The sequence below is a fragment of the Vipera berus genome (genome assembly GCF_964194415.1).
Source record: "Vipera berus genome assembly, chromosome: W".
NCBI classification, from domain to species: Eukaryota; Metazoa; Chordata; class Lepidosauria; order Squamata; family Viperidae; genus Vipera; species Vipera berus.
This window is the reverse complement of record NC_138210.1, coordinates 74902791-74914569: the sequence shown is the minus strand read 5'-3', so window position 1 is coordinate 74914569 and position 11779 is coordinate 74902791. Positions and strand designations below refer to the sequence as shown.

The window sequence follows — 11779 nt, the reverse complement described above, 5'->3', positions numbered from 1 at the left end:
TTTTAATCAATAATAATATTGGGCCGCGGGTGTATTTTGAACATTGAATTAAAGAGATGCCCCTTTTCATTCTTCGTTTGCTGTCTCATTCACGGGGCGCGGAGTTATATTTGGGGGGGATTGGATCTGCTTCGGTTTCTCTATGGCACTTTTAAGACATCTGGACTTCAACTCCCAGAATTCCCCAGCCAACATGGCTGACTGAGGAATTCTGGGAGACGAAGTCCAGACGTCTGATAGATAACTAAGGTTGAAAAAACACTGGGGACTCTATAAGGAGACGCCCCCAAAATTACCATCTGACCTTAATCAAATCACCTTTGGTTAATTTTGGATTAGAACTCCCGTTGTCTCTAACCACGATGCTAACAAAACATTGTGGACTAGTAACTTGGTAGGGAGGAGGAGGTGGAGTCTTAATTTTTATTTTTTAAGTTGTAAAATAAAATCCGGAGTCTCCTACCACTTCTTCGGACTCAAGAGATTTTATTAAAAAGCAGAAACTAAATGTGACCTTCTTGTTTTAAATTAGATATGCTAATTTTTGGGGTGGGGGAGGAGGAATCACTAGTCATTTATTTTAGGTAAATACAGCATTAAATGCTGGGTTTTTGGGAAAAGAGGTGTGCTTTGTCATGGTTACCTGGGGAATTCTGGGAGTCGAAGTCCAGGTGTGACAGCTGAAGAATTCTGGGGGTGGAAGTCCAGGCGTGATGCCTGAGGAATTCTGGGAATCGAAGTCCAGGCGTGACGGCTGAGGAATGCTGGGAGTTGAAGTCCAGGCATGATGCCTGAGAAATTCTGGGAATCAAAGTCCAGGCGTGACAGCTGAGGAATTCTGGGAGTTGAAGTCCAGGCATGCTGCCTGGGGACTTTGGAAATTAAAGTCCACAAATGTTAGCTGGGAATTCTGGGACATGAAGTCCAATTCTGCTGACTGAGGAATTCTGGGAGTCCGAAGCCTGTGAATCCTGGCTGGGAATTGAAGTCCAGAGATCTTAAAAGTTGCTAAGGCTGAGAAATCCTGGTTTTCTGATCTTGGCATAGGTGCCATTCTTCCTCCTCCTCCTCCTCCTCCTCCTCCTCCTGAATCGGCCTGGGGCGCGCTCACGATCCCTGCCCGCCCTGGACGAGCCTTTGCAAGGCCTCTTGGCTAAACTCCATGCAGTGCCAGTCGAAGGATTCGGTGGTGTCCTCGGCTCCGAGGCGCAGGTACAAATTCTTTGCCCGCTGGTTCCCCTCCATGGTGCTAAATTTCATCCCGGTGCAGCCAGCGGCAAGAGCCACCTGCCGGACCGGAAAAAAAAAGGCATGATGAAGTTACAAGCGATCAGATCCGTATCCGGCACTGGCTAAACCAACGCCCTGTTTCCCATGGTGCATCCGTGCAATAAGGAAATTGGCCTCTCCCACCCTCTTCTCCGGCTGGTAGACTGCCCCTGAAGCTGCAGGCTCTGCGAGCCTTATTCTGACCCGACGGGACAGGTAGTCCTCGACTTACGACGAATCACTCAGTGACCAAAGTCCTGCAGGTAGTCCTCGCTTAGAGCCACAGCGGAGCCCAAAAGTTCTGTTGCTAAGCGGGCCGGTTGTGAAGCGAGATTTTGCCCTGTTTTACGACCTTCCCCGCCACCGTTGTTAAGTGAATCGCAGCAGTCGTTAAGTGTGTCACCACGGCTGTGAAGTGAACTCCCGTTGACTTTGCTTGTCCGAGGCTCGCAAAAGGGGATCAGGTGACACGGCGACCGTCATAAATGCGAGCCACTGGCCAAGCGTCTGAATTTTGATCCTGGGGAGGCTGCAACGGTCGTTAAGTGTGGAAAAACGGTCCTGAGTCAACTTTTTCCAGTGGTGGTGTAACTTTGAACGGTCACTACATGAACCGTCGTAAGTCGAGGACTGCCTGTAGCCGCCTTTCCAGAGAAAGGGATGACAATTCCTCATTTGGGGAAGTCCGGAAAAGACACAGACCGGCCACAATGCCAACATTCGGAACTTACTTCCGCAACTTTGATCAGCAACTGCTTTCCGATTCCTTTGTCTGGGGAGAAGAAACCGGAGGGGAGTCAATGTGTTGCCCCCGTCGTTCCATGCCAATTATATTTAATAATAATAATGATAATAATAATAATAATAATAATAACAACAACAGCAGCAGCAGCAGCAGCAACCATATTATTGGGGAACATTGGAGTTTGCTTAGACTGAAACTCCGTTTTAATATTTTTCAAACTTGCCAACTTTAAGACAGCTGGACTTCAACTCCCAGAATCCCCCAGCCAGCCATGCTTTAAGATGAGGGACTTCAACTCCCAGAATCCCCTAGCCAGCCATGCTTTAAGATGAGGGACTTCAACTCCCAGAATTCCCCAGCCAGCCATGTTTTAAGATGGGAGACTTCAACTCCCAGAATTCCCCAGCCAGCATGAATCTCCACCTGGCAGAGCATAAAACTGCTACTAACCCAATAGGCAAAACCGGCTTTTAAAAGATGCCTGGCACTTATTTTGCTTATTGATTAAATTTATACGCCACCCATCTCACCACGAAGTGACTCTGGGCGAGTTCAAGCCGATACTTTTACCTACCGCGAAATTCCGGCACCACGTATAGATTTTCCAGATATATCTTCTTCCCGTGGTTGACACAATATGCCTTATAGTACAAGGCGTAGCCGATGGGGCGTCCTGCGTGGGGAGTAAAAATGATCATTTACGCACTTATCGTGTGGCACGTTTACATCACATTTCGGTTAAAAACACAAAGAGTTAAAATACAAAATGTGAAATATTTTGGGAGTAAAATAATGCAACTGGCTCGCATCAGAAGCTGACATTCTGCATTCGTGTGTGTCTGTGTGTGTGTGTGTGTGTGTGTGTGTGTGTGTGTGTGTGTGTAAAAACAGGTACAAGTGGTCCTCGATTTACGATAATTGAGCCCAAAAATTCTGTTGCTAAGCAAGACAGTTGTTAAGTCAAGGACTAACTAAGAGTGCAAAAACTTTGAACACAAGTGACCCTCGGTGTGTAATCACACTCCATTCTGGTAGCTGTTCTTGGGTCACACAATATTTCATTTTACCTCACAATAAATACGGAAGGATGAATCCGTGTAATGAAGAGGAGCTTAAGATGGTACTTCCGGTTTTTGTGCTGTAGCGCACGGCCGCCGGATTGCGGAGCTCCACACCCCACAGCTGATTTCGTCCTGCCGGGGGACCCTAAATGGGTCTGAAGTCACCCCAGAGAGGTGGTGAAGAAAGAGGGGTGCCCCAATGATTACGAAATAACAGTGGTCCTTCCGTTCAATCCGGGGGAAGCCCTCTAACCCAACAGGACAGAGGCTAGCCAGCACACCAGCGACTAGCCCAAGTTGCTTGCAGTCGAAGTCAGAGAGCACGAATCAGAACAACGGTGAACAGCGTGCTTGGAACTGGTGAGAGTATCGATATTCTCTCCTCTACTCTGTAACTAAGTCCTTGGGAAAGACCCCCAAAATAAGAAAACCTCCGAAAGTGAAGGGAGGGGACTACCCCCCCCCCACACACACACAGATGGAAGCGGTGAATTAACCTTTAAGGGGGAAAGAAATATACTGAAATCAAATTTAAAATACTACAGTCTGGATAAATTTAGAAACTAAAAAAACCCTGCTAAGATTATACTCTAAACTAAAGCATGGGTGTCAAACTCGCCACGTCATGTGACGTGTCGCAACGTATCGCAACTTTTTTTGCATTGCCGGAGCTGGAGTGGGCACGGCCATATGATGTAAACAGCCCAACGGCAGTTTGAGACTCCTGCTCTAAAGGGTTTTGATGAAACTATAAATAATAATAATAATAATTTCTTGACTGAAAAAGCTGGAAAACAACTACTGACACTAGTGGAGAATTAGAACATAGAACATTAGCAACACTGACTCAGAAATTGGCAAGTTGCCTAGAAACAAAGAATAATCTGCTCCCTTGAACTTTAATAATCTTTAAGAAGACAGCGGGCTGGGAACAAAGAAAAGAATACATACTGGGCCAGCCAAAGGATTAAAAAGTGTCTGAAGGAAAAGAAATACTCTGTTGTGTAAACTCAAGAATTGTTTACAGAAAAAGAAAAACGTTGACTCTTGGCTAATCCTTTAGGGGGGAATTTACAGGAAGGATTCAAGGTGGCTAAATATACTAAACTGCAATTTTGACTGGTTGACAATTGATTCCTGAATGAAAGAACTGTTATAAATTACGGATTTTACTGGTGCCTTGACAATTGGAAATACAGTGGATTATAAAAACTATATATAAAGATAAGAACTATACAAAATTGGGCTGTTTGGATTCTGAGTTTGGCTGGTTTGACATGTAGAGACTACGGCACTGATGAAGGATTATTTGAAAGGGGGAGACAACATGGTGGATATTGCATACTTATCAAAAAATGACAGAAAACCACATTTAATACTTACTCCTGAAAGACCTAGCTTGGAATATCAAAGACCTCCAGAAGCAACATTTCAAGACAAGACAAATACTTTCCAGGAGGAAATGGTATGTAATGCTACGACAGATACAAATGACAATCACTTTAAACCACGAGGAGATCAAAACCAACTTTGACGACATAAATGAGCACATTTCTAATCTAAACCCACAATAAAAAAAAAACACTCAGAAAATGATGGTAAAGAATGAACAAACAAATCAATAACAGAATGTAAACTAGAAGAAAATGACTTAATCAGCGAAGCTACAAATGAAGAGAAGTATAATTTAACACAAACAGGAAAAAAACTACAAGACTGGGACATAACAACAAAACGAAAAAGATACTTTATTGATCAGAACGTCAAAATAATCCTGAGGATAAGAAAGAAGACTTAACAAAATGGAGTATAGAGCTGCCAGGAGAACCATCAGAGTTTGGGAGACAAAAAGCATATATTTTACGCATTCTGTCTTCTCCACTGCCAAGAACACTCACAAGCATACAAGAATTTCCTGGCAAGTGGAATATATCAATTTGGAAAGCTATCTGGCAAACGAAGAAGGCCGGAAACAGATTCAGGAGTTTTGACTCACCCTACCAGATGGAGAATTACATGAGCAAATGCTTGTTTGAATACAGTTAAAATAACAGATAACTTTGGATATAAAGGCGTCTTATAATAAGAGTGATAAGAGATATAAGTAATATAGTATTTTCTATAATATATAAAATGTTAAAATATTGGGATGATATGTGGATGAAAAGTTTGAAATTCAAAGGTAAATTAAGTTGCAGAGAATTAAGATTAAGGAATGACTGAAATATTGAGGGGAAATTAAGCTTAAATAAGAACTTTGAAAATAGGATATATTAGTGATTTAACAAATTAACTTTTACAAATATAAGTGAAATATCAACTGATCAGAAAAGATATTATAGGTAGACGGCATAAGGTAGATAAGCAGTGTAGTATTTTTTAACACATGAAATACGAAAACATTGGGATGCTGTATCTAAACGGAAAATCTGGATATTTAGATGATAAATACTGAGAAAATTATGACTGATAAGAATTGTTTGAATTTGTCTGAAATGGTATAGGGTTTCCTGCCTGAGCGGGGGGTTGGACTAGATGACCTCCAAGGTCCCTTCCAAATTATTATTATTATTATTATTATTATTATTATTATTATTATTATTATTATTATTGTTATTGTTATTGTTATTATTATTATTATTAAATTAAGCTTAAATAAGAACTGTGAAAATAGGATAGATGGTGAACTAATAAGATGATTTTTATAAAAACATCACAAGTTGATAAACAAAATGTCATATACGGAGGTTATTATTTGTACAAACGTGAAAAAAATGTTTATATTTAACCATTTAGGCACTGAAAATATTAACAATTATATTTTTTTAAGGTTGAAGAAGGACAATACTCTTGGGAGAAGGGAAGATCAAAGAAATATACTGTTAATTAATATACTAACTATGGAAGCACAAAAATCAATTATTATTGATTGTTAATTAACTACCATTGATTGTTGTTGTTTGTTAAAAAAAATTATGAACCAAGACAACACGCTGTAAACTAGGCACTAAGGATGGTGATTGTAAAAAAAAATATCAATAAAACATTTCTTTAAAAAAAAAGATAAGCTTAAGATGGATGCATTGACGAGTTTTAAGTCTTTAAAGTTTGACAAGTCTTTTGGGGGGGATATTAGTGGATATTACCTTGTTTTGAGGGGTTTTCTGGGGGCAATTCAGCCATCAGACAGTTGAAGAAGGGATCTGGGCCAAACCCGTCTGCTTTCAGATCTGGGACGAGGAGGAGAAGGAAGGAAGGAAGGAAGGAAGGAAGGAAGGAAGGAAGGAGGAAGAGGTGATGGAAGAAGAGATGGAGAAGGAGAAATAGGGGAAGGGCAAGGAAGAAACGAGAGGGTGGAGGAGGAGGAAGAATGGAGGAAGAAAGGAGGAAGAGAAAGGAAGAGAAAGCGCAAGAAGAAGAGATGGAGGAGGAGAATTTGGAGGAAGAAGGGAGACGGAGGAGAAGGGAGAAGAGGAAGAGAATTAGGAGGGGGAGGAGGAGGAGAGGCGTAAGGACAGGAAGAGATGGGTAAAGAGGAGAAGGAAGGAAGGAAGAAGAACGAAGGAAGGAGGAGGAGGAGGAGGTGGCAGAAGAAGAGACGGAGGAGGAGGAGGAGAATTAGGAGGGGGATGAGAAGGGAGGAGGAAGAGGAGAAAGAAAGGAAGGAAAAAAGGAGGGATAGAGGAGGAAGAGGGGGAGGAGGAGAGGGGGAGGAAGGGGAAAGGAAAGAAGAAAGGAGGAAAATTAGGAGGAAGAGGAGGAAGAAGAAGAAGGAGGAGGAGGAGGAGGAGGAGGAGGAGGAAGAGAAAAAAATGCTGATTCAGAATTCCGCCTTCTTTGCCCAAGGAAAGCCCTCCTCAACCCAATCCGGGCTCTTCTCCTCCTTCCCCCCAGCTTCCTTCCTTCCTTCCTTCCTTCCTTCCTTCCTTCCTTTCCTTCCTTCCTTCCTTCCTTCCTTCCTTCCTTCCTTCCTTCCTTCCTTCCTTCTCCACAGCTGGGCTACGGTGCCCGTCGCTCTCGGTGGCCAGGTGACCTCCCCCCCTGCCCAGGTGCTCTGCCCACATTCCTGCTGCCACCCACACACCCACCCGCCAGCCGGGCAGCGTCCGCCCTGCCCTCCACCCTCTCCCCAAATTCCAGAAAAGTTGCTCACCAGCCGCCAGCCTCTCCCGCCTGGCATTCCTGGGAAGGGGGTGGTGGGTGGAGGGCACCTGGCATTACACACACACACACACACACACACACCAAAAGTCTCGAAATCCTTACCTTCGGCGCTGATTGTGACCTCGTGCAATAAATTGTGATAGTCAGCAATGTCCTGGGGGGGGCAGAATAAATAGAGGGACTGTTATGGGGGACCCCCAAATCCCAACCTTCTCCAGATCCACTGAGCAGGGGGTTGGACTAGATGACCTCCAAGGTCCCTTCCAGCTATTATTATTATTATTATTATTATTATTATTATTATTATTATTATTATTATTATTATTATTATTATTATTGTCATCATCATCATCATCATCATCATCATCATCATTATTATTATTATTATTATTATTATTATTATTATTATTATTTGTCTGAAATGGTCTCCTGCCTCAGCAGGGGGTTGGACTAGATGACCTCCAAGGTTCCTTCCAACAGCATCTCATCATCATCATCATCATTATTCACAAACGTAGCAGAGAGGTTTGAGGGAACATACCATAAGGCGGTCCTCGAGTTACGACTTGGTTCAGTGACCATCGGGAAGGTACAAGCGCATTAAAAAAAAAGTGACTTTGGGCCGGTTTTCAAAGCTGCAGCAGCCTCTCCCCCCCCACCCCACCCACCCCGGTCACGACTCAAATTTATGACGGTCGCAGTGTCCCGGGGGGGGGGGGGCTGACGGGATCCTCTTTTGCGACCTTCTGACGAGCAAAGTCAGCGTAGCGGGAGGAGGAGACGGATTCACTTAAGGACCGTGAGGCTCCCTTAGACCGCTGCGGAGATTGACTTAACAACCGCCGTGGCCGGGAAGGTCATAAAAGGGGGCAAAACTCACTTAACGACTGTCTGATTTAGACCACGGGGATTTTGGGCTCCCGGGGTGGCCGTAAGTCCGAGGACTTCTTTGAAAAGTTGGGCAAGAAGCAGAAGCGGGATTTGTCTCCCCTTCTTTGATCTGGCTGGGATCCCTCAGCAGGACCAGGGGGAAGAGGGGAAAAATGGGGTTCCTTGCACAGTGTTTGAGTAATAAAAAGTGAACAACTCGGCACCCCACAATCGCCCCCCCCCCAGACGGGAGAGAGAAAGGGGGCTCCTGGGGTGCTAATTCCGAATTTATTTTTCCTCGTTCCCGGTTGCCGGAAAAGCTCCGCCAGAGGCCGCCTTGCTCTTTGGGGCTCCTGTGGGTTGGATCCCCCTCTTTTGGGGTTTTTTTTGGGGGGGGGTTTCTTTTGCTGGAAGGGTTCAGGTGCCAAAGCCCTTGGCGAGCTAAGCCCCTTCCTCCGGCAAAACCTTCAGCCAATTCAGAAGGCATTTTGCTGCCTCTTCCCTCCCTCCCTCCCTCCCTCCCTTCTTCCCTCCCTCCCTTCCTTCCATCCTTCCTACCTACTCTTTCCTTCCTTGCTTGCTTCTTCTTTCTTTCCTTCCTACTCCTTTCTTCTTCCCTTCCCTTCCTTCTTTCCATCCTTCCTTTCCTTCCATCCTTCCTTCCTTCCTTTCCTTCCTTCTTCCCTTCCCATCCTTCCTTTCTTCCTTTCTTTCCTTCCTTCCTTCCATCCTTCCTTTCTTTCCTTCCTTCCATCCTTCCTTCCTCTTTCCCTCCTTCTTTCCTTCCCCTTCCTTCCTTCCTTCTTTCCTTTCTTTCTTTCCTTCCTTCCTTCCTTCCTTTCCTTCCTTTCCTTCCTTTTTCCCCTCCCATCCTTCCTTCCTTCCTTCCTTTCTTTCCTTCCTTCCATCCTTCCTTCTTCCCTTCCCCTCCCTTCCTCCCTCCCTTCCTTCCTCCCTTCCTTCCTTCCTTCCTTCCTTCCTTCCTTCCTTCCTTCCTTCCTTCCTTCCTTCCTTCCTTCCTTCCTTCCTTCCCAGACAAACAGCGGGCCAATCTCTGCTGGAAGAATTGCTGACCGTCTGGATTTCGCCCTTTCCTCACCTTGATGAAGCTCAGGAGCTGCTCACAGTCGCTGCTGCCGGCCGGCCGGATGAGACACGCCATCGCTTAGTCCGGGGCGCTGCTGCAAAGTGCCCCCCCTTCCCCGGGCAACAGGACGGGCCACCTTTCTCTCCTCCTGGCCTGCCCTGCCCTGTGGGCAGCTGCAGAGGGCCGGGCAGGGCCGGGTGCCAATCATGCGGGGAAGGGGGGGGCATCGCCCTTTCCCCCCTGCAGGTGTGGCTAGAAGTTGCCGGGACGGTCGATGGATTTATTGATTAGCTTTTGATCTTGCCTGGAGGACTTTTATGACCGGCGCGTCATACAGGTGAAGGTGAAAAAACTCAGAATTAATGTTAAAAGGGATAAAAAGGTACCGAACAGACAGGATACGGGTGGGATACAAGGAATCCTTGTCTTACGACTACAGTTCAGCCCCAAACTTCTGGGCCAATGGTGCCCACAGGGGGAAAAAAATATGACAATAAAGGTTACCTAATCTAATCCTAATCTCCGTGGGTTAGGACGCTGAGCTTGTCGATCAGAAGGTCGGCAGTTTGGCGGGTCGAATCCCGAGCGCCGCGTAACGGAGTGAGCGCCTGTTACTCGTCCCAGCTTCTGCCAACCTAGCAGTTTGAAAGCACGTAAAAATGCAAGTAGGAAAATAGGGACCACTCCGGTGGGAAGGTCACAGCGTTCCGTGCGCCTTTGGCGTCTAGTCATGCCGGCCACATGACCACGGAGACGTCCTCGGACAAGCGCTGGCTCTTTGGCTTGGAAACGGAGTCGGAAACGACTAGCACGCATGTGCGGGGGAACCTTTACCTTTACCTCAATCTAATCCAAGCGAGAAAGTTGTTCGGTGGGCTTTTTTTTCCTCCCGTTTTGCGACTTTTCTCACCACCGCGCTTAAGCGAATCCCTGTGCTGGTTGTTAAGTGAGTAACGCGGTCGCTAAGCGAATCCGGATTCCCCCGTGGACTTTGTTTCTCGAAGCTCGGCGCAAAAAGGGGAAATCACGTGACCCCGGGGGAATGCTGCGACCGTCGTAAAGATGAGTCAGTTGCTGAGCCTCTGAATTTTGATACCCTGGACCCACGGAGGGAGGCTGCGACGGTCACGGCAAAAAAACGGTCCCGGGTCGCTTTTTTCGGTGCCATTGTAACTTTGAACTGTCGCCGAATGAACCGTTGTAAAGCGAGGACTGCTTGCTGTAGCGACCTAGCCTATTAGCCTGTTTTTTACACCTGACCGTACACAGAGAGCAATTTCGGAAAGATAGCAACTTGGACCCCTGCATGCCTTGACGTGTGTGTGTGTGTGTGTGTGTGTGTGTTATAAATTCACAAGCTAATAGCTTCTGAGCATGGACGGTGTGCCTGCATTGAGGTCTTCTCCTAAGTTGGCTGGGCTGAGGCCCCTTCGGAAGCGAGTGACAAGGTGCAAGGGGTTGGTGAGACCCAGTTTGTTTTAGTGGTTAAGATGGTGGGCTGGAAACAGGGAGACTGGGAATTCTAGTTCTGCCTTAAGCATGAAACTAGCCGGGTGACTTTGGGCCAATTACTAGGAGAAGGAGAATTCTAGTCCTGTCTTAGGCCTGAAAGCAGATGGGTGATTTTGGGCCAATCACCAGGAGGCAGGGAGTTCTAGTCCTGCCTTAGGCCTCAAAGTTGTCTGGGTGACTTGGGCCAATCACCAGGAGGCAGGGAGTTCTAGTCCTGCCTTAGGCCTCAAAGATGTCTGGGTGACTTGGGCCAATCACCAGGAGGCAGGGAGTTCTAGTCCTGCCTTAGGCCTCAAAGATGTCTGGGTGACTTGGGCCAATCACCAGGAGGCAGGGAGTTCTAGTCCTGCCTTAGGCCTCAAAGATGTCTGGGTGACTTGGGCCAATCACCAGGAGGCAGGGAGTTCTAGTCCCGCCTTAGGCCTGAAAGATGTCTGGGTGACTTGGGCCAATCACCAGGAGGCAGGGAGTTCTAGTCCCGCCTTAGGCCTGAAAGATGTCTGGGTGACTTGGGCCAATCACCAGGAGGCAGGGAGTTCTAGTCCCGCCTTAGGCCTGAAAGATGTCTGGGTGACTTGGGCCAATCACCAGGAGGCAGGGAGTTCTAGTCCCGCCTTAGGCCTCAAAGATGTCTGGGTGACTTGGGCCAATCACCAGGAGGCAGGGAGTTCTAGTCCCGCTTTAGGCCTGAAAGATGTCTGGGTGAATTGAGCCAATCGCCCTCTCTCCAGCCAGCCCACCTCACAGGATTGTTGTCACGGTTGGGGGGGAAAAAAAGACGAAGGATATTCTGAAAGTTTGTCAGCCGGGGAATCCTGGGAGTTGAAGTCCATACGTCTTCAACTCCCCACCGTTGAGAAACGCCGGACTTAAAAATTCACCCAGGGCTCTGGGTGTGAACTCTGCCACACAAACGTTTCAAAAATGGCAATCTCATCTACAGGTTGCACCCAGCGACCCGGCCCGGCGTGCCTGTTGCAATGTGCCGCAGTTTATCCCTTATCTTCCCCCTTGGCCGAGTTCCCTCAACCCGCTCATTAACCTGAGTTTACAACCCCTAATAGCCACTCA

The 11779-nt window shown here is 46.6% G+C and overlaps 1 protein-coding gene across 1 annotated transcript; it reads right to left on the bottom strand.

Annotated features, from left to right (window-relative positions):
- Positions 1-1056: 1056 nt before the first annotated feature.
- On the bottom strand, positions 1057-9399 carry LOC308676011 (thialysine N-epsilon-acetyltransferase-like). The gene is made up of 6 exons (XM_081341707.1): positions 9209-9399; positions 7342-7393; positions 6222-6305; positions 2589-2687; positions 2001-2041; positions 1057-1287 (listed from the first exon to the last, which is right to left on the bottom strand). Exons 1-6 carry the CDS (start codon positions 9269-9271, stop codon positions 1108-1110), a joined length of 519 nt encoding a protein of 172 aa, XP_081197833.1. The 5' UTR covers positions 9272-9399; the 3' UTR covers positions 1057-1107.
- Positions 9400-11779: the final 2380 nt, after the last annotated feature.

Coding starts and splice junctions, on each gene's coding strand:
- LOC308676011 (XM_081341707.1), bottom strand. CDS start 9,271: ATGGCGTGTCTCATCCGGCCGGCCGGCAGCAGCGACTGTGAGCAGCTC. Junction 7,394..9,208: donor AGCTCCTGAGCTTCATCAAG/GTGAGGAAAGGG, acceptor TGCCCCCCCCAG/GACATTGCTGACTATCACAA. Junction 6,306..7,341: donor GGTCACAATCAGCGCCGAAG/GTAAGGATTTCG, acceptor TCCTCGTCCCAG/ATCTGAAAGCAGACGGGTTT.